The 23,416-nt window shown below is 37.7% G+C and overlaps 1 protein-coding gene across 1 annotated transcript in view; it reads left to right on the top strand.

Moving 5' to 3' along the window:
* CACNA2D3 (calcium voltage-gated channel auxiliary subunit alpha2delta 3) overlaps positions 1–23,416 on the top strand; it is a 452,513-nt gene that overhangs the window by 335,472 nt on the left and 93,625 nt on the right. Inside the window, exons 18-26 of the mRNA XM_085302579.1 lie at positions 8,613–8,696; positions 14,888–14,959; positions 15,197–15,258; positions 17,055–17,122; positions 18,999–19,044; positions 19,198–19,295; positions 20,115–20,208; positions 21,919–22,014; positions 23,201–23,322. Coding sequence (XP_085158705.1) covers positions 8,613–8,696; positions 14,888–14,959; positions 15,197–15,258; positions 17,055–17,122; positions 18,999–19,044; positions 19,198–19,295; positions 20,115–20,208; positions 21,919–22,014; positions 23,201–23,322 — 742 coding nt within the window. The remainder of the gene's footprint in view (positions 1–8,612; positions 8,697–14,887; positions 14,960–15,196; positions 15,259–17,054; positions 17,123–18,998; positions 19,045–19,197; positions 19,296–20,114; positions 20,209–21,918; positions 22,015–23,200; positions 23,323–23,416) is intronic.

Raw genomic sequence — 23,416 nt, 5'->3', positions numbered from 1 at the left:
GGCGCGGCGGGGGCGCGGCGCGTTCCCGGGGGCGGGCGGCAGGGCTGAACCCTCTGCACTCTTTCGGGGCCTTTTTTAGGTTGCATACTGGGAGAGAACGTTTAACGTGTTGTTTTTACACGTTATGCCTATTAGAAGGGGAATTCCCATTAAAAATACCGCTGTGGTAATTTGAGATGCTGTAGCTGATGGTAATGACACGTCAGGATTTTTGAATATTGATGCAGAGTACTGTGCTATAGCTACATGTGTACGAAAATCTCCTCTCACTCTCACAAAAAGACAGTTAATTGCATACTTCATCAAATATAAAGGGAGAACCAAATCCATAAATCAGAGCTTTGTAGAGCAGGTGGGTAAGAAAGATATTCTTGCACCCTCTACAAGTTTAATTTAGATACCATAATGTACTTTGCATTGTACTGTACAGGGGTAATGCATTGAGAACAGCCTGACTTTCACACTGAAGTTCACTTGTCCTAGAAAAAAAAAAGAAAAAAAAGACAAATATAGATACTAAGTTATAGATAGCATCTTTGCAATGCTTTTCGTTGGGAAAGTTCTTAGACCTGAGTCCAATTTTACTACTGTAAGTTGGGGGTAATTCGTTGCTGTTTTCATAATGTGCAATGATAAATGAGGTGAAAAATGTGCTTTTCATGGAAATTTGTTTCTACTTCTTTATTCCGGACATCTATATCAGAATGCTTCTCTATGTTGTGTTTTGATTAAAAGTCCATTTTTTTTACAGAACACAGTATTTGATTCTGCATCAGAGGATCTTTTCAGCTGTATGAGATCATTTTGAATTTTGTATCTAATTAAAATCCACAACTTATTGTTAAGAAAAAATTAATTGTTTGGGAATTCAAAAAAGTAAATTTTTAGATTTTTCAAGGAAATGACTCCTGTTTTCTGAAATGCACACGTGCTTGAAATGTGCACGAGGACAAGGTTTTTCTCGATTATGTCGTATTTCAGTGCATATTTTTCAGTATTCTCTTAGCACTTGCAGTGTGCTAGGTGTTACCCCATTAAACTATCTTACTATCTTAGCTTATTACCCCGTAACTATCATCATATGGTTTGTTATATTTAGGTGTCAAATGAAAACCGCCTTATGAAGAAAGAGTGGTAGGAGTACAGAGAAATTAAGGAGTGCCGCTGAGTGAGTGGTGCCTGCAGTAGTCACTGATGGACACCTTTGCGAATCTTACCTAGTTTTAGGGGTTTGTACTGCTGCCCCTCAGTCGTAATATTTGAGAGCTTTTCACATACTTTCAATAAATAACAGAAACGTTCCTGGTGGATTTTGTAAAGTCTGTGGCTTTTTTGATTCACTGTTGGCAATGGAATTTGTGTTTTTGTTCATGGAATAAAGAGGGATTTTGTTTTCRGTAATTATTAGGTTCGTTTATGGTAGAATGCTCAAAGTTCCTGACCAGGGAGCTCAGGTTCCTTAATTAAAGAAAATATGTACTTAAATGCATTTGTTATGCAATCAAAATTACCTTTTATCCAGATTCAAGCATTTTTTTGATAAACGTAAGATTAGGAATGTCTTACAATTTATAGATTAATAATATCAACGACAACTGAGGGTTTTATAGTGCTTCTAAGTTTAAATCRAGCTCCTCTCTCCCCGAGGAAACTGAGGCACATATTCATACTCTTAGTTTAAGCTCTGGAAGGCTAGTAACGGTGATATTTCTAATGGTTGTATGTGAATAGTCTTTTTCTCACTATAAACTGTAATTCAATTGATAAATTTCTTTAAAATGATGCAAATCTTACTGTAATTAGACAGTTTTAATAGGGAAAGGTATATACAGAAAACAAATCTCATACTTATATCATAGTACCCTAACCGCAATATTTTGGAGGTTTAGCTGCCTAAGTCACCACTTTWAATTTAGCGTGCTGACTGTCACGATATATTGCATAGAGCTAAAGGACCTGCTGTGTTTAAAGATTGCTAGACCAGTATTAAGTCTTTTGTAGCTGTAAATTCTGGGAAAATTTGTTTCTCTTAATATAGGAAAACAGAGAAATCTAAGTCTCAGGGGAAACATTAATGCCCCACTTAAGCAGTGTTAGCCTTTCATAAGCAGCAAATCTCATTTCTCTCTGGGGAGTCCCGCCTGGAACGTAAGATAACCTACACTTACCCTTGCTTTATTCAGCGACTCCATAAAACTCTACAGCTGTAGCTGACAGCAGAATATTTAAATGATTTGAACAGTGTAAATGCCTCACGTTCATTTAAATAACTGAAGAATTCAGTCACTTGAATGCCAATGATTATTCCTATTGTAGTTTACGTTTTAAAAAAGATAGCTCATCTGAATCCCTGTGAGAGCATTAAATTGCTATCTAATTAGAAGTGCAAAATTACATATATTTAAAAGATAATTAGAGGTTTGAAGGCTGTTGAATAACTGGTTGTACATATAAATGAATCACTGAAAATTTGTTAGCAATATGCGAATCTTTCTTTTATTCTTTGCTTTCAGCTTTGAAGTTAGGTATAACCGAGCTCATGGGTTTAACTCTGGTAGTATTAAGATAAAGGCAGATGTTTTTAATTATTTCTACTCAAACCCAAATAATTATAAGCAGCTGCCAGTTTTACATAATCCCAAATGATAAGGTTCTGAGAATGCAAATAAAATCCTAAATGGAAGGGTTGTTTTCTTCGGTGAAATTGCATGCATGTCTTGCTGCTAATCAACTGCAATCCACCTGAAAATGCGAGCGCAGCCAATGTGCTTTTGTCCGGTCTGCAGGCGTTGACTTAACGCTATTTTCTGTTCCTTTGCTTTCACTTCCCTCTGCGTATTTCCATAGTGTCTGTGTCGCTATTTTAAATTTGTGATGCAAAMGCATATGTTAAGATTGTAAGGAGAAAGAGCCATTGAAATACAGATGTGGCATGAAAACTATTTTCTTCTGTTATTTGCTGAAGGGTCATTTCTGTATACGTGGTACATCTACTTTTTCTCTGCCTAAAGACTTAGAATTTCCTTATTCTCTCCTCCCCAGCAAATGACATATCTCCTGTTGTCAGTTTTTCTCTATAATGTTGCTGGAAATTTTATAGTTTGGCAGTTTTTCACTCACATCTGGCATGAAAAATCAGTCCAAAATAACTGGTTTCCACTGCTAACCATAACCTAGGAACTTCTGGATTAAAGTCTTAAATAATAGGCTTATCGGAAAAGTCTGTCTTTGGAAAGAGAAGTTCTTCTTCCTCTTTTCCTAAGAAAATCAAAAGTTACATTTTTCTTAACAAYGCAAAGAGCTTTGTACATCAAATGACTCTGGACACCTATGAGTGTTCTACAAACTCAAGACAAGATGCAGAGCAATAAAGATCATTCGAGGTCAAAAAATAAAYGCAAGTCATGAAATTAAAGTATTGCAAGAACCAAATCACGATCATGTGAGCAGGAAAAATTTAAGTGAAATAGAGAGCTTAAAAGCCAAGCAGTAGTGGTTAACGTTGAGATAGGATGTGGCTTCACATAAATCTGCAGGCAGAATGTTTTGGAGCAATGTAGTGCATAGTTAATGAAAGCTCAGTTACCGTGGGTGATTTTATATAAACAGGTGAAGCAGAGAAGAGAATTTTTCTTTGCCTTTTTATACCTCAGCATGTGAATCAGCCTGCTGATACAGTCTCTTCGCCTGTATTCCCACTTGTCTTTGTCCCACAGTGTTTAAACTCCAGGCATTTTAGGATAGAAGCAATGCCTCCTTGATGGGCTGATGCGGAAGGGCTTGCTGCATGTTTGCAGACGTTTGCAGCATGGGTTGTAAGAATTCCAACCTGTAAAGTAGGAAGGAAATGCCTCAACTCGCTTCCTTTCTGTGCAAGTCCGTACAGCACAGTGGCGTGGCTTTTCTTTGCAGAAGTGTGTCACTTGCTCCCCAGACATGCCTCATGCACAGTAACCTCGTCAGGAATAGTGTGACTCAGCAGCGATTTATACTGRGATTGATTGCTGGCAAAGGTCTCAGTCTCTGAGCTTATATGGACCAGGTTTAATRCAGTTTCCATTCAAACAGCTGCAGCCTTGCGTTGTGTCAGTTAGGACTGTACAAGACAATAAATAAGTGCAGAATCTGCGAGAAAGGAGGTTACTGAATAACCACCTAGCCTGGAGACTTGCAGTAATGACACTCTGTTCAGTCTGAGTGTTTAGTTATTTAAAACAATATGGAAATGTGTGTAGTTCTGGTTGATGATGCTTTTCCTACAATATTTGTTTTTTCAACCTATCSTATGAAACTTTGTAGGCAAGCATACCCTTATAGACTTTCTTAATATGCTTAATATAGTTATATAAGTTGTAGTTATATGTGGAATCTTACTGTGTAGCCTATTACATAGAATTCAAGCTCAGCAAAGCATATTTGCGTGTGTTAAAGTTTGTCTCCTTTAAGCAAAAAAAGAATTAGGATCATGCTTAAGTTCTATTTAGGTTMATATGTTGTCCTAAATCTGAAGTACTAATCCATAAAGATGAGACTTAATCAACAGATGCCATGTTTTTAAATTGGAAGAGTTTTTTGCTTTTGTTGTCGTTTCTGGTTGCCTGTTTTGGTACTTAGGGTAGTRGTATGGCCAGGAAGAAGTTGGCCATTACATTATTTTACCTCTCCAGCCTTTGGTTGTTGTTTGTGAGATACATTTTTGCTCTTGGAGTTTCTCACAGGGGATTCACAAATGTGCCTAAGCTAGTTCGCTGCAATGTATTGACACCTTCAAGACTGCTATCGCAGCAGCCTGCTCTCCCCTACCACTCCCTGTTTTCCAGATGGAGCACATGTCAGAGCAATTCCAGTCGCCTCGGACCCGAGGCTTGCAGCTGTTAAGATGTAGTTTGCTCCCTCCATGATCAGATTGCCACAGTGTGACTTTATAAACACGTGGCAGGTCATATTCAATGCAGATGGTTTAGGACTGCTTGTGTTAAAAAAAAAAATCAAAGCGAAGAGTTTAATAATGGCACATGTAAATGGTTGTATAGGGGGTGGTGAAAAAATGTGATTCAGTCTTTAAACAGTACATGTCACATGTTGTTTGAATCATCCAGTGCTATAGCAGTTTGGCCAAACCTCAAATAAAAGATACTGAATAAGATAAAAGTCATTTGGATTACCAAAGGAAATCGTTGCTGTTGTTCTTGCCACAARCAAAAGTATGTTGGAGCTATCATTTAATTTTGAGCAAGCCCCCAAATCCTTCTAGCTCAGTCAAGATAGTTAAAAAATGTTGTGCCCATCATTTATTTTGCAGGAGTTAACTACTATATAATATCCCCACGCTTTTTATATTGGCTAAAATAGATTAACAGCACGCAGTTTAAATCTACCTCTTTTCTTCATGCACTTAAATCAGAATAATTTGGTAAGGCTCCTAGTTTCTATCTTTCCCAGTGGTCCCTTACTAATTTGTTTCAGTCCTTTATAGTAATYTTGCAAATGGATTTGGCTTCAGCCTTCAATCAGTATTTTGTACTTCACCCAGGAGTCTCAGCTAGACATAACAGTGAAGTTAGGTTCAGTTTGCTACCAGAGGAAACAGGTTGGAGGAATGCCGTTTTTAAAAGCTAGTGACTTGCTCCCATGTCCATGGAAATCAGTTAAGCAATAGAGCAAGAAAGAAACTGGAGAAAAATAGCCAGTTGAACACTAGTGTTATGAAATATTTGATAATTGATCTACTTGTCTTTATGTTTTAGGCCTTACTTGCATGAGTATATAGATGTGCAAATTTACTGCAGGGAGTGAGTCAGTATCTTAATGAAGGTTAAGTGTGTAAGCTAAATTACCCAACTATACAAATAATTGCTAGTTTGGGTAACAGAAGAAAGTCCAGTCCTTGCTGGAAGTTTATTTTTATGTTTTCTCTGCCATCCTTTCCTGAAATGTATCCTAAGTCGACTCTTGACATGTCAAATTCCTCTGTAGGCAAACTAAAYGCTGGCCGTAAAGCATAAGAACGTAGTGAGAGGGTAGGCATCTCAGTTCTTTACCCGTCCCTGTCCTAAAGGCTCGGTATTTTGAGTTTCTTTGGGGTCTTATGGAGTCTACTCCTTGCTTTAGCATTGGAATTTTGGTTTTCTTCCTGCCTGTCTGAATTTTTAAGACACAAATACTTCTGATTCTATCTTTGTGGCAGAACTTTGAATATTTTATCTAGCTCTGTTTTTGGTTGCTTTGGGATTTTGTTTTTTGCTATTTTTGTGTCAGATATGGATTCTACATGATTAAAAAAAAGATGCAAATGGTTTGCTTTATTTGAAGCCCACTTCTGTTGTCATACATGAGATCAACTCCTGTTGTCATAGGTAAAGATTTGGACATGTCTGAAAATGCAATATAGTCCAGAAGCTCTTCAACATCTGTGAGTAAGGATATAATTAAACATTGGAACCAGTACGGGAGTTGCTTCACATTTGCTCTACTCAAATGATCCCACTAAATTTCTATGTGACACTTTTCAGCTCTCAGTATTTCAGAGCTTGACTGCAACTGTTTCTGTACCAGTATGACTAAATCAGATCAAAGGTGTCCTCGGTTAATTGGTGCAGCCATGAAGAGTAGACATAGTTACTTTTTGTAAAGATCTAAGATTATATTCCTGGTACATCCATATAAATGTCTTAGTAATATTATAGCTGCAGCTACAATGGAAGGTTTGCAAAATATAGAAAACTACAAAACCAAGCCCTGCTAATGAACTGGCCATTATTTTCTCACTTTTTATGCCTCTGAGATTTAGCCATAGTGGTTGCAAAGTTTTGTACTTCTGTACTTGGGTATAGTTATCTCTTCAGCTATCACAGCTAAGTCATGTAGGAAGAATGAATCAGAGCACTGAACTGTGTGAATTCACCATCCGGTGTATGAGCATGTGCTGAAAGCAGAAATTCTTTACATTTCTCTACCCATCTGTGAATAGCATCAGCRCAGAAGTAGATACCCCAGTTGTTCTGAGAATGGTAACCTCTAGCAGAAGGGCAAGAAAAGCACACAAATGTACTCTTCATTAGCCTCTGCAGGAGTTGTCAGAACCCAGTCTGAGGGTTACACCTGCAGAGGCGGTGAAAAATTTTCTTATTCAAAAAGAAGAATGAGAATTAATTCAGGATGTTATTCTACGTAGATGCCCGGAAGGAGCATCTGCAGAAATGACTGGAGTATCTGAATCATCCTGGGTTTAAGTTAAGGAGGTTCAATGGAACCTGTGCTAGAAGAAACGTGACAAAGCTACCAAATCTCTTTGTGATTAGGATCCAGCAGCCAATCTTCTAAAACAGTTTGCTGTTCTTCAGGAAGATTTTGTCATGTCTGTTTCTAAACACTGTGACCTTGCAAGAGCAACTGTGGGATTCATACGCAAGTCTTCTAATTTAGAGAGGAAAAAGTCAGGACAGGAATTACCTCTTAGTGTTCAGGAAGCAAGAYTTCTCCGTGGCTGGTCGGACCCCCTGCACTCTGCAGATGGCCACCAAAAGTTCCCGCAGCGCTAGCCCCAGTGACCGATGGGCTGTCTCAAGCACTGRCAGGTTTGGTTTAGGTATAGTTGGTCCAGCCCTGGGGGAGGAGAATCAATTATATAATACTGCCTTACAGGTACGTTTTCTGTACTTYTATGATGCTCTGCTGGTGAATTACAAAAGCGATTTTGAGAATTTTCACAATATCCCAGTGTGTCCTGTCACATTTCATAGAAAATAGATTTTTTTTCCCGTCATATGCATCATGGAAGTTAAAAGGCTGTATTTCACAGTGCACTGATCTCACCAAATTTGAGTTTTTCAAATATATTCCCATAAATTTGCTTAACCATTTAGAGTAATTTATTTATTCTCAGATTTTCCCAAGTATATTGTCGCCTTCCACAAATCAAGGGTTTTGTTCATACAGTAGTAGGCTCTCCGCTTTTTAATGTTCAGTAGAGGGCAGAATTTCCCACGTTATAAACACCCCAGTGTAGCATCCATTTGTCATTAGTGATGTTTATTTAAAACGTGAGATTTATAGTGTAATGGTGAGTGGTGATAAAAAACTATAAATTATCATTATTAGTATATTACTTTTTCCCTTGAAAATTGAAGATAAAATATAGTATCAGCAAATGTTAACACCACACTTCCTAGGACTTGCATCTTATCTTGTTTAAAGAGAAATGTGTAAACATTTTGTTGATAAGATTGTAGTGAATATAACTTCCTGTACAGCTGAAAGAACTGGTTTAAGACATTTAACATAAACTACACGATCAGGGCCTCCAGATTTCCATATTGGGAAAAGAAGGTACAACTGCTAAGGCTCGGCTTCTCAATGTGCCCTTCAAGAAAAGCTTTGTATAGTGGCAAAAGATCATACAAGTACTCGTGTATGAAGTAGGTTTTAGTTCAGAGAAAATATTTATGCAGCAATATGGTTCACTTTATGTGAATTATGTATGAGTTAAGCTACCTGCTGTTATGTATATTGTGTGCAATCAACAACCATCCAGCAAGTCTTAAAAATACGAGACAGACTCTTTGTGCAGATAAAACAGGATGTGCTAAACATTTCCTCCTTTTCTGTGCCAGTATGAAGAAGGGAAGAAACGAAGAAAGCCCAACTACAGCAGCGTGGATCTTTCTGAGGTCGAGTGGGAAGACAGAGATGATGTGGTAAGTGATGCGTTTTAAAATGCTGTCAGAAGACTGTCTTGTATCCCACTACTGTACCTGGAAACTGTTCAAGTAGTCAGCAGGGAGGTAACCTGGCTGCTCACGGGAAGGGGGAGACAACAGCCCCTTTCTGCCTCGTGCAGGATTTTACTACCCTCCTGTTTGGGGTTGGTTCTCCCTTACCCAAGCACGCACATAGACTCTGTATCATCAGTAAAACTCATCACCTAGCTTGCATTCTCTGTGCATCCCGTTTGATATCTTTAGTGGACAGCAAAGCCCGTGCTGGAGGAGGAAATGGAATATCTGTTTAGGACTGGTCCACACATCTGCTGAAACTCAGAAATTAAGGAATGAGTTTAACTTCTGTCTATGAGATCCCTCTTCCCTTAATGGAAGTAATGAGTCCTGTTTTCCCTATTGAACAAAACAAAACAAAGAAAAAACAGGTGAATAAATGAATCAGATACTTTCACCTCTGTTCAAATCATGCATATCAAAGATTCACTCCCAGCTCCTAATTTCAGACATACGGGAAGCTGCAGAACCGCTTATTCTATCTCTATTAGCTGTTACGCACAAGATCCTTCCCACTAAACTCATTTTAAAATGCTCCATCTATTCTCTGGTTCACTTGTCTTACTCTTTCATACCTTGCAGGCTTAGCCTCCTCTGCAGTACTGTATCAAAAGCTTTCCTTATGTCCATGGCTTAACCTTTGCCTGGTCTTTCTGTTACTTCCTCAATAAATCTGATTTGTTAGGCATGATTCGTTTTGTGTGAATCCACACTGACTGTCCTTAATTAAATCGTAACCTTCCAGGTGTTCCCCTTTCTGTCCTGTAATTTAGTTTTTCCCATAAGTTCCCCACTGCCAAAGTCACGACTGCATGTCTGTATTTGTCATAGATATTTCCTAGATCCCTTCTCAAATATCAGTACTGCATTAGGTTCTCCCGAGTCCCTCATACCTCTGCTTTTCCAGAGAGGTTTTGAGTGTATCCACTGAAGGTTCCCATATTTACTCTGTCATGTCCTTCCGAAATCTGGGATGGATCACGTACAACTGCCCCTAGAGTCTTGTCAGTCTTCAGATGTACTAATTTCTTGATCCCTCTTCTGACATAAGTCTGTATTTTCTTTCTCCCTTGAAAAATATATATCTGCCCTCCCTCCCCCTCCCCACCCCCTTGGTGAGCAGTGAAACAATTCATTTTCATTTTTAGCAAGGGCTGTTTTATCTGGTGATAAATTGTCCTCATGCTCTCCTAAGAGGCCATCTTACCTCCTTTCTTAAACTTTTGTGCTGGAGTGCACACTCAACCCCCCCCCCATTTCTTCCGTAGCTCTGTGCAGTTTTCTATGCAGGCACCATCTAAGACTTCCTCATTACATTTTCATATTTTCTGTCTGCCTTCTGCAATCTTGGCAGTCAGGCTGACTTCATATTTTATACTTTGCCCTTTCTGTTATCTTTAAGCACATATTAATCACTTCATCTGCAAATGAGCTTTAAAAATTTATTCTCTTCTTTCAAATGTTATTGCTGTAGCTAAGTGCAGCTTTTAAATCTTCATAAATTTGTTTTTCTTGTTATTCCTCTTTGCTTTCCAACATTTCCTACTTAATTTGTATATTTTAGTCCTTCATTTTTAATCTTGTCTTAATAGAAACTCAGTTGTTCAGTTACTGTAACGTTGAATTATTTCTTTGATGTTGAAAATTAAGCTTTATTTATAATTGTGATTCTCTCTGAATGCACTTGAAAGTGAAAAGTCCAAATACAGCTGTTTCTAAGTTTTTCCTTTCTTTCAGACCCGTAAGATCTTTCACAAAATTTTTTGAAAATTTCTAGCCAAAATCTAACTGGTGCCTCTTCAGAGGAAGCAAAAAGGGTTGTTTCGCATTTTGAGGGAAGATGCACACATTCATTTTATTTGACTCTTTCACCAATAAAAAGGATTTAATATTTTTTTTAATTTTAACCTAGAAAGAAACAATTTTCCAATTCTTTTCTTTTTGAAGGAGAAAAAAAGGTTAACCTGCATTACTGATAGACTAAATTGAAGATTGCATTTGTAGAAAAGTTACAGGCCCATTGCCCAATTTGTTAGAATTAAAAAATAGATGAATGATAAGTGAAATTAAGTTTTATAAATTTTAAACATGCTAAAATATATATTGTATTGTAACTTCGGAGCAATAATAGCCACAATTTTCAGTACTCATGTATAATACAGATGTGGGGTTCCTTCAAGGAGCATCTATCAATGCTTATAGTTCACAGGTGCATGCCTGAATAAGCACAAGCTCTTTCATAGCTAATCCCCTCAAAAGGTACTTTTTTGTAAAACAGCATACATATGTACTATTTGATGGTTAGTTAGCAAGTGTTTCTTGAAAAGATAGCATGTTAAGTATTGTAGAAAAGGCATTAAAGTTTGCTAATGCTGCCTTCATGTGAATGTCTAAGTAATAAAATATACCATGTTAAATAGTGTTTTTACAGATATTTTTAAAAGTGAGCCTGGTACCATTGCAAATTGTCTTTATTTGTGTGAAATTAGATATATGTGAGTCCTTCAAACCATGTTACTAAGACCTTCAGAGCAACTAATGTTCGGAAATATTAACAAAAGAATACAAGGGAAGGAAGTTTGATATAAAGAAATACCGGAGCTGCAGAGAGGGTCATTATTAGCAATAGATCTGGARAGAGAATGGAATTTCAGGATTTGAAGGTGTTGTGTAGGTTGCTGTAATGGGGTCGGTCTTTTTACTCAACTTTTCTGATGTGAGGATCCAAATGAGAGTTCAAAAGCATTTTTTGAACACTATTTTTGTAGATCTTTTGCAGTAGGCACTTCTTGCTACTGTTAATTTTGAGTGAAAATGGTAGATATTGTGTTGGAGATTTTAAAATTTGCATAAAAACTTGTTGACTTGAGAGCTACAGGCCACTGTTTCACCCAAAGCCTTGGATTTTATGCTCTTTTTTTTCCAGCTTGGTAGGAGAGTGTTGCTTGTTCAGTTGTAGAGGAAAAGAATATGTGTATTCATACAGCTGCTTTTAATAACAAGAATACCAAAATATTGGTATATTTTTCTCCCATGAGACACTTCTGTTGAAGCTGATTAAGATGGTTTTTCACTTGTTATCACATTAATTTAAGAGCTACATAATTTTTCAAGAATATAGAATCTTCTCATACTGTGGCGTTGAAACTAGGTTGTTAGCAATAGTTTGGAAGACATTTAGTTGAAAAAGGAATAATGTAAATCACTGAAGTGGAGAATAAATRATTTTTTCTAGTGACTCGATAAGGAAAAGATGGCAGAATTGAGGTTAGAATTTTTTTCACCATGAACTATATATTCACCAATTCATTTCCAAACTTACAGTAGCAGCTATCTTGATCTCACTGCATTTTATTAGAAATAGAAATCCTGGCATCAACTTATTATGCTAATAGGAAAGAAGTGACTTCCAGCAAAATTTGAGAATATACAGTACGAAAGACAAGAAGTTTCAATTTGAACAGAAATCCTTTTCTCATTAAGTCACATCTTAAAATTCTGTTACTATAATTTCTAGCTGAATGAAGGGTTTTTTTCTTTTTTCCTTTCTCAAATAAAAAAAAGAGTCCATGAATGAATGTTTCGGGGCTTGAAGCCAAATGAGGCAGTACTTATTTTATACATTTGAGAAGGGAGATGAAACTGCAGAAGAGCTGAGAAACGAGATTATAAAGCCAAGAAATGTAATCACAGCAAGCAAAAAAAATGGAGAAAAGTAAAACTCCAAATCCCACATGCAGACTTGATCTTAAACACTACTGAGAGTTTGGAGGCCCTTTTAGTAAATCTATGACTTGCCTGAGGCTTGTGGGAGGAATGGGTCTTAGACAACTCCAGGCACCAATAGGAGAAAAATGAAAACCATGTTAAAGATAAATGGAACTGTTCTGTAAATGTTAGAAAGTAGATGGTTAATTAAGACCAGCTCTCCAAGTCCAAAACCACAAAACTTAAAATGGGAAAATATTTCCAGAATTGCCTATTATGTATTGTTAAAAAAAAATCTACAGTAAAATATAAGCTTTATTTTATATATGCCTCCAGCTAAAAATTATTCTTTTACACTCACTGACAGAAGAGTAAGACTGTTAATTCAAATCTAGATGCCCCAGAATTAAATTTAAAGAGCTGCAAACTTTGCAGTTTTTGATAGGTCAACCATGCTCAACTTCATGAAAATAAAACCAGATATTTCACTGACAAGTTTTGGCGTGCGCTTCTCAGTCCTAGCTAACTCAAAAAGCCTGCAGAATTCGTTGATATGACTGTATTCACAAATTTTAATGAAAATCTGACTGAATTGCCCAATCTGGCATGAGGTGTACTGGAGAGCAGGATATTTATGCTGGCAGAACATTGTGTCCAACATTGTGTTCAGATAGATAAGTGAGAGAAGAGACATAAAAATGCTTGTTTTACCAATATTATTCTGCATTTTGAACATCCCTGAAGAAGGGGTGTGAATTACTAACCAATAGTGGAATGTTCCTACTGTAACGAGAATTATGGCTGTGAAAGATTTACAGGTGCTGCTTACCCCCGAAACTCCCACAAACGTAGCATTTTCACTTTGTAATTGAAGGTATCCTGAAACAACCGTCTCTAAATTTGCTGCACAGTTAACATTAGTTGAAGATATGAACAGAAGTTGCTTCCTCCAGTCCTAAATCTAAGAATATCCAAAAATTCTTTCCTGTATTGCTGGTATAAATGCTAGGCAATAGCTCTTCTCATTTTTTTTCCCCAAAAGTGTTGGATGGATCGATGAGCAAGTTCAAGGTATAGAGGCTGAAGATTTCTCAAAAAACCTGTCTTGTTGTTCATCATTTCGAGTCCAGAGCCCCTCTGCTCGGGAGAGCTGTGGCAGTGTAGTGCTTGCTTCGCTGCTAGAGAGACCTCAGGGCATTTTGGTTTGTAGTTCAGATGGACAGTTGTCATTTTTCACTCTTCTTCTTGCAATATTTTCCCCTAATAGAGTGGCTTTGTGAGCTGTAGGTCTCCGGAAGGAAAAGACGGACTGCCCCTTTCCCAGGGAGCAGATTGGCGTGCATGTGCGAGGTGATGGGTAAGGCACTTGTGGTGCAGATTTGGGAGCCTGCAGCTCACACAGAGACTGGGACAAAGTTACTGAAAGGAGTTGGGAGAAGTCTTCTAGGCTTCAGAGAGGACAGGAAGAAACTTTCTTGGAGTCACAGAGAACTGGACAGCATCTTCAGCAACCCCAAAAAATAACAGCGTTAACCTGAGGGAAGATCCAACCTACCTGCAAGAGTAGAGCAGGGGTAAACTAGTGTGTAAACCCTTTTAATTTTAGTTTTTGTTTTCCATAGCTGCTTTGGGTTTTCTCTACTTAAAAGTTAGTTTTTTGATTTGTATTCTAACAAAAGCCAGGATTTGGGGATTTTAAAAGTCTTTTGAACAACTTTGAGAACGGGATGCTTGGGTAAATTCTTCTCAAAGCAGTGACTGACGTGGGGCTCCCACCACMGAGGTAAAAGTCACTGCCTGTAGAAGGGCACCCCGCCGCCCGAGGGGATCCCAGCGCACTGCAGCTGTGTGTTCCCGGTGAAACAGGCTGCGGAGCAAACAGCTGCCGTGCTTTGTGCTAGTTCTAGTTTCTGGTGCAGCCCGGGGTAGGGCTCCACGCTGAAGCAGAATGAAGAGTAAGATAGGTGGGGCTTTCTCTTTGCCGCTTCATCGTTATGTACATTGATTGCTCACATATTTAAACACTGTATCCTGGGCTAACTTCAGATGCAGAATCCAGCTGGAAACCTAGAGTACCTTTAGCTTCCTCTGCAGTAAGTGGAGAGCAGTAGGCAAWTACACTGTTTAGCCCACGTAAGATAAGGACTGCTGCGTGGAGGAGCTTTCTTGCTATGAAGGGTGCTGAGAGCTCCTTCTTTACTTACCTCAACAACTTACCTGTGTAAGGTGGCAGGTGTCGTATAGCCTATACACACTCTTTAATCAAATTTTAGCRTGTAGCAAAAAGTACAGAAATATGAAGAAAAGGGGCTGCTGAGGTGAAACAAAATTTGCGGAGAACTAAGCAGTGGAAGAATCCTAGAAAGTGCAAATGAAGAAGCTGGCATGTGTTTTCTCTGTTTCAGCTCCGAAATGCAATGGTGAATCGGAAAACAGGAAAATTCTCCATGGAGGTGAAGAAGACAGTGGACAAAGGGGTACAACATATAAAATATTCTTCCCATTATGTATACAGCAAACGGTTAATTTTTTAAATTTAACTTCTAAGGTTGTTTGCCACAAGTATGATTTATTGTGATCTTTGTCTTTTTCATGCGCTGAAGTTGCACATTGCTTGTAATTTTGTCATTGATTTTATCACTTGATCTTTTATGCATTTCTTATAACAAACTTTTTTCCCCCTTCCTCTTCTGACTTTCTTGTTCTGAATCTAGAAACGGGTATTGGTGATGACAAATGACTACTATTATACAGACATCAAGGGTACTCCATTCAGGTAGAGCTGACCATAATAAACGGACATTTCATCAGACTCATTGGACTTGCATTTGTACAGAGCTTGTGAACTCATTAAAAGCTCATCAGCAAAAGCTCACAATAAAATATCCCTGGACAATGCTGAAAATAGCAAGGAAAGGAGCTTACGAGCATTCCTTTCAGCTTTTCCAGGGATGGAAAGTTTGTGCAAGCTCACACAGGCAAACTCGCTGTGTTTGTCATGGCTTACGTTTCATTAAAAAAATATTCAGTTGAGGTTTACATTGAACGAAAGGCTTTCGCATGTACTTGGAGAGCTATAAATACTATAATCCGTTTAAGTAGCTACATACTGGGCCCCGTTTTGATTTTTTTTCCACAACAAAAATGTAATATAAAATGAGATAATATTTCACTTCCAATTTGAGGTTTGGATATTTTGTTTCTCTGAACTACCTTCAGTGTATTTGTATAGCTAAACTGAGTAAGTCAGCCATGTTATTCTGGCATGTATCTTAGCATAAAAATTGAAAAGCAATCACTGTAAAATGCTCATATTTGAATTAGAAATACTCCATTAATAAAAGAATATTAACTGTACCTTATACTTAAAGCAGGAGGCTGATAGCTGCAATACTCAACTGAAATTTTCTTCAATGGAACCATTTTCACAGAACTTGAACCATATTTCCAGATAGAGAAAATAGAGGCATGTTTCTCTGATCTACCATGCATGTGTTTATTCTTGTTAAAATTCACACCTGCGTAACAAAACTCAGTGTCTTTTGTGGTGGTATCATTCTTGTAAACATATCTAAACAGATAGGAGGCAACATACATGTATGCGGCACAAATTCAGATCTTTAGGACAGAGGTAAATATTGTAGAAAATCTGTCCTACCTTTTTCGGCATGATCTGTGTCTAGTTTTGATGGGACAGGAGTATAGACTCGGAGACAGCAGAGACAATGTTTTTAAAAATATACACTGTAACGTCAAAGATATTTACTGTACATCCCACTTCCAGACCTATGCAACGTGGGATTGCAGCATGCATGCTGTTGGATTTTGTGCCTGTTCATGTCCTTAAAATACCAACCCATATATTGTCAGTCCTACTGATTACTGACAAGTTCCTAACTTGACGGCATCCCCTTAAATGAGTGACTGCTAGAAGGCATCCGGTGTGYAAGTTCAACAGAGAGCGGTAGGGATTCCCCCAGGCAGTTCATTACACTTGAAGAGTGGTGGATTAAAAACCAGACCCAAACAAGTACTTAGCTGTTGAAAGTTTATAGTGCTAAAGTCAATGCAAGGAAGTTAAACTGGCTGGCGATACGAACAGCAGAAAAATTACTCCAGAGTCATGATGCTACTGTAACATATGAAATTCTTTTCGTCTCAATAGCTCCATTGATTCCCACATTTACAGAGTTTCTCAGAAGATCAGTCTGATCTAAACAGAATCATCTCCTCCGTTGCAAGGCCATGGGCACGTTCAAGGCGCAGCTGAAGGGATCTCATGGTGGGTGAACAGCAGTGAGCTTAGGAGGGTTTCCCTATTAGTTTGCCCGAGAATAACGGTTTGCTGCACCTCTCAGCACACCTAAGCACAACCATTTGGTGCAGGCACATCAGAACTGAAACAGCATTGAAGTAGCAAGTTGAACAATAAATATGATCAGTGAGACTTTGGAAACAGCTTTAAAGTTAATTGTAGTGCACTAACTGCAAATTTTAGAAATAGAAATAGCCATGAATGTCTGTTATTGTTTGTAGCACAGATTTCAAGGTTTGCTTTATTTCTCTGCACAGTTTAGGTGTGGCTCTGTCTAGAGGACATGGAAAATATTTCTTCAGAGGGAACGTGACTGTAGAGGAAGGTAAGGTATTCGCTAACTTCTCATGTTGCTTATGCAATGTTGTTGTTGTTGATTTTTGTGGACCTGAAGCTTGTGTGATTTTCTGCAGGTTCCATAAGGGAACGAGATATTTTCTACATCTTCTATTTCATGGATTTTTTTTCCTCATTAATATTAAGCCTAGTCAGACTGTCTGTGAACCTTTGTTACAGGGGCATCATCTTCCCTCATCCTTCCTCTATGTTCAAATGATGAGAATCACTCAAAGTCCAGAGTTGTTAATTTATGGTATTTTCTAAATGAAGGAAACACTGAGAACTTTGTAATGACTATCACTTTTTTGTTCACAGGCTGCATATTATAACGCTTCAGAGCAATACCTACCTAGGGCATGGCCTACAGTGATTTACATTTTGAATGTTTATAATAATGATTTAAAGCAAGCAGGGGAAAACCCTTTCTTTCTTTATGGCTTTAGTTTTTGGTAAGTCCACTAATAAAATCAGTGGCGTCAACTGTGAGTGTTGATAAAGTTGTTTAACAATTAGTTTAAAAGCAAAGGATCCAGAAGATGAAGGGAGATCAGAGACATTTCAGAAGGTGGCCAGGCAGCAGCGGGGGCATGGTGGACATGCCCTGCAAAGGAGCTCTGTGCTGTGAGGTTGAGAAGTATTAGCAGTTGCCAAAAATAGAAGGAATTGAGGAAGAAAAAAAAAATACTTCAGGAAAGGAATGCTTTCTGGTTTTATGGTTAAGGCACTGTTCCCAGTTCTGCTTTTTGGTTTATCAGTGATGTTAATTAATTTCTTCAGGTCTCTGTTCCTCAGCTGTAAGTTTGGGACAAGAACAGTTTCCAATTCCAAGGCGAGATGTAAAAAGGAATGCTTTAAGGATTATTAGTCATTTGCACAACAAATATGTGTCTAGGTAGAAAGAGAGCACAGCAGGAGACTCGGAGCTACTCTCTCTCCAGACTGYTCCCGACATACCTCTACCCTATTTTTGTTAATCCAGTTACACATCTCAGCCAGTCTGTCTGATATTTCCTCCTGGATGTTTCAGTGTCACCATAAATGTCGCCATCACCAGCTGTTGCTTTTCCCCCGCTCTTCCGTTCGCTGACCTCTGTCAGCGACACACCGCTGTCCTTCCCGTCGCCCGGAACGGCAGCCGCAGCCCTCGCTGCGGCTCCCCGCTTCTCTTCGCCACCATGGCCGTGTTACTGTCTACGGTGTACTCGGGGGTTAAACCCAAGCCTGCGTTCTGACCTCTGCTTGCTCGTTGTCTATTGATACGGATTTTAAGGGTTTTTAAAATTGCCAACGTACATGTTAATCGTGCTCCATAACTAACGATACGGTTCTTATTTACGAGCGTGTGCACGACCTGTTAGCACAATACGCCTATTCTGAMCAGTCCTGTAAACTGCTGTTTGTGTTCAGGGACCGGCTGCTCCGGTTTTTGAGGGAGCYGTGCTTCTTAAATAAATAATTTTTAAAAGAAAAAGAGAACAATTCCCATCAAATGAGAAGTCTGTATTTTAGCATAAGAAYATTATTTGCCAACTAGAGCAAGAGAATACAAATAGGACTATTTTACCTTTGAATATTTTTCTTTGCTCAAATTTCCTTCAAAACTCCAGAAGTATCGCATGAGCAATTTATGTGAGCTAAACATACCAGCATAAAAAAAGTGTTTTTTTCTACCTTTTCGTTTTTAGATCTGATTTAGTTGGCTTTCCTTAACCCGTATTTGAGCACAGTTTGCTGTGTTATTTATTATATTGTGGTAATAACACACTTTCCAAGACGGAAGAGTTTATGTTATGAAGTGTGTGTAAATATCCATCTGTTACCCAGACTGCTCWCTAAATAACTCATTACTTTTCCTGCTACAGGTTTACATGATTTAGAGCACCCTGACGTATCTTTAGCAGATGAATGGTAAGCCTTAAACAAAGCATGAAATTGGTGTCTGTTACCCTCCTTGGTTTCATATTGTTTGTGCTTGCTGAGCCCGGCTCTTCATGTTCAAAGACAAAGGGGGCTCACGCTTATAAATATTAACATTTTGATGTTTTGGCATCGTGTTCACAGGTCCTATTGCAACACTGACTTACATCCTGAACACCGTCAGATGACTCAGTTGGAAGCGATTAAACGCTACCTTACAGGAAAAGAGCCATTGCTCCAATGCAAGTATCTTGTTAAATATATTTCTAGATACAAGTAGTAGACATCACCCCAGCTAAACAGTCCTTATACTGAACCTTCTACAGAATGAAAAACTACTTAGTTTTCCCAGTGGTAAGCTGAGATTGGCTGATTGGCTGATATCACTTTGGAATTTCTTTTGGTTTTGGGGTTTTTTTCAAACTATCAAACACGGTACTGATTTTTGCAAATTTCTAAATTTTACTGTAAATAATAAGCCATAAAACATTTAATTTTCTGTTCAGATGCTGTAGTTATACTCTGTAAAGTTAGAGTTCTGCCAGGTTTTATAAGTTAAATAGGATTGGTCTGAATCAGGCCTTGGATCAGAGTTCTAAATAGTATGCTGGATATTTTGTGATTGTTTTAGGGAGAATATTTATGACAGTAGCATTTCTAAACAATGAAGAATGAAAAAGTGCACACAGATAAGTGCATATTTTTTTTGAGATATTAATAGAAATACAAACCTTTTGTGATTGTTAGTAGACCTAATTATTTTAATCTTATATCCTGTGAAGGCACGAGCATGAAATAATGCCTAAATCAACATGTTGTATGAAATGGAAAATGCATTCTTCTTTTTTTATTCTAAAGTTTTTGTTAGTGCAATAAAATGATTCATGAAAAATACAGTTGTAGGAAAGTACTGTATAATGCATAGTAAATGTTCAATTCTGTGGAAATTTTGAATGCACATAAGAGATAAAATTAGTACRGTAAAAATAATGCATATTTATTCAGCTAACAAAATTTTTCTCTCTGCACCTATGTATATTAATTTTGATATGTTATATTAGGTGATAAAGAACTGATTCAAGAAGTACTGTTTGATGCAGTGGTGAGTGCACCAATTGAAGCTTATTGGACCAGTCTAGCATTAAATAAATCAGAGTAAGTAAGCTTTGTATCAGTCATTATAGTCATGAATGACTTTTTAATAGTTATGTTCGAGAACTGAGGCAATACAAATTCTAATATTTTATCAGATTATCAAGATATATTTGAATCAAATTTGTGATCCTTTTCAGTTCATTTACGTGTATTATTTTCTAACTTTATTAAAGTGCATGAAAAGCAACTATAAACCATTTCATCCTAAATACTGTCAATTCTGAATTCCACACTGAGTGTTTATGTTGCATTGTACACCATGTTGATTAATTATAACCTTATCTGATGTATAGCTAATGAAACTGTGCATTAACCGAAGCATACCATTCTGAGTACTTCTGACAGACTGTTCAGAATAATTGAGGAATTTAATGCATAATTCACACACACACATACACAAAAAAAGTTGATGGAATATGCAATTTGTCCAAGAAAAAGTTACATGCAGAAAAAGTTGCATTGGTAAAATGTTTTTTAATCCTTCTTTGGTTCTGTAKTGGTAACTGGGATCTAGGTTCATATTACAGATTAGCGGGAGGTTAGCTAGCCTTATTAGAGTTGATATGTTTCGCCTAAGTTGTTTACGTTACGATGTACTAAAACATAAAGCAACATCAATCAAGATGTTATATGTGTTGGAAAAAACAGGTTATCTGATTAGCAGAGTTTCTATGTGATACTATTGTTGAAAGGCAATTCTGGAGATTGTCCAGATTAGATCTTGTTAAATTGGAACCATTTTCGTTTAAGTTGAATGAAAAAATAAATGGTTATAAAAACATATTGAATAAGTGAAATCAAATGTGATAAAATCTGACTCATCAAACTAAGGATTACCCAGTCTTCTCTTAGGAGATGAGAAATTATTGCATGTTAATGTATTTTAGGCATTGATTAATTTGTATAGAAGTATAAGGTTTCTTGGAATCCTATACAATGGAACAATAACGGAGCCAGTAAATGCAAGGCAGACAGCTGCGGAGAGATATTAGCGGGAGACTGCTGGGCCTCTCTCATATCCTGTCTTCCCCTAGTAAGAGAGGCCATTTACTGAAGAATGGTGAAGACGTGAAGTATAAGACAGCAAGAGGGCTGAGACTGTGGTCCCTGGCTTTGTGAAAATATGATCGCAGTTGCYGTAGCCATACCAGGACAAATTTTAAAGCAACTAGCTTGGTACTGAGAACAGTGCAGCGGCGGAGTTCAGCTTGGGTTATCTGCTGCATAGACTCTTGAGGCTAAAACCTGCTTTGGTGGCAGCTACATTTGATTCTGAGCTAGGTGGTTTAAATCTAGCTTAGTTTTGCTCTTACGAATTTGTACCTMTGAATCCAGGCGTGGATGCACCGTAAAAACGTAGTAGCCATGGAATAAGATATGGAATTTGTGCCCCTGGGTGCCAGTGGCCATTAGATACCTTTTTACGCCATGGCTTCGCGCTAATTTCGCCACACAAATTCTACCAAACTTACCATCTTTGGCTTTTTAGTATCCCTCAGTCTAAATAGTGCTTACACTGCATCTTTGGCAGGGCCTTACATGAGTCTAACTTAAAACCCAACTTTTAAAAAATGTAAAGAATAAGAGAACTAGGCTCCAAGATAATCTTTCTCAAAAATGTGTATAGTTGTACTTTCTGTGACCACTACGCAGTTTTATCTGTTCGCTGTCTGCAAACGTTATCTTTGCTCGTGCTCTGCTCTATTTCAGAAACTCTGACAAGGGAGTGGAAGTTGCCTTCCTCGGCACACGGACTGGCCTATCTCGTATCAACCTGTTTGTGGGGCCAGAACARCTTACTAATCAGTAAGTAACAAAGCTGTGCTTGGCAGGCACGCGTGGAAACAAGGAAAAAATACTACTTGGAGGAAGCACATCTCCTTTTTTACAGATTTTGCACTTGTGCAGTGAAATACGTAGAACAACTTAGAATTGTTTTGTAAGATCCTTTAGATCCTTTCTTCAGCTGTAACTCATGTAACAGTGAGCCATTTTATACCGGTAGCCCCTACGTTTACTTTTCCCTCGCCTTCTTGGAGTTAGCCCCACRTATTTATTTGCTTGAGTAAATTTCAAGGAGGTACTGCAACTGCTGTGTCTGCGGRCATTTCTTTTTATAGCCTATCTAAATACAAATATTTGAGACATTTTCAGTGATTTTTACGTTATTGTTGTGAAATATTTTGGTGTTSGAATAAAACCAAATGACAGAAGAGGACTGGGTGAAAGGGTGGTCAGGAGACATTATCTTTCAACAGATTCCCATTTGTTTTTTGCAGAAGATGCAGTGTAGTGTAGCTACATGTTTCTTAAAATAGAGAGATATAAAATAAGGTGCCCTAATTAATGGCACTTTTTTCAGGTAGCGATTGGATAGTGTAAGGCAAATCCATATGCATTCTGTGTAAAAGAAAACCTGCTCTGGATATTTATGATAAATTAAGCTTATGGCATATACAGTTATATGGTGCTTATGTGACTGTGAAATATTGTGTTAGTTATGAGTAGCCTAACAAATGAGATCAATAGCATTAAAAATTGTTATAATCAAACAGTAAACCAGAGCGATAGCATAGAAACCATATTTTATTTTTCCTTTCATGCTGATGACATGTAAATGACAGCAGACTACCATTCTTCAGTATCTTTTCCACACTGTACAGCTCACAGTTCTTGTGTTATGCTGCAAGAAAAGATTTTTTAGACTAAGCATTTTTACTTCACACATCAGTACAAATGCACTTAGTGATACATAATTAGAGAAACTATTTTTTTACTACTTTTCCATCCTTCACACAAAAAGCAATTGCAAGGTGTCACAAATAATTATTAGGTGCTTAACCCTTTTGTTGTACAAATGATATAGAAAAACTTTCAAAGTTATTTTCTTTCCGAAAAGGTTGAATTTTGTTTTACCTTGTTTTTTCAGCTAGAAACTACTGCATGGTATGCACCAAACAATAAGTATTTTCTTTCTCTCTCCTTTTTCAAGAGATTTTCTGACAGCTGAAGACAAGGAGAACATTTTTAACGCTGATCATTTTCCACTCTGGTACAGAAGAGCTGCTGAGCAAATACCTGGAAGCTTTGTCTATTCAATCCCATTTAGTACAGGTCTGTAATTTTGTCATTCTCTAAATGCTGCGTCATATATAATACTGAAAAGATTCCAGATATGTCAATCAGAGCAAGAGTGGGCTCTGGACCT

This window comes from Rhea americana, unplaced genomic scaffold, assembly GCF_003343005.1.
Source record: "Rhea americana isolate MKP2758 unplaced genomic scaffold, rheAme1 scaffold_19, whole genome shotgun sequence".
Classification (NCBI taxonomy): Eukaryota; Metazoa; Chordata; class Aves; order Rheiformes; family Rheidae; genus Rhea; species Rhea americana.
The sequence above is the reverse complement of the archived record's forward strand: the minus strand, read 5'-3'. Positions and strand labels throughout refer to the sequence as shown.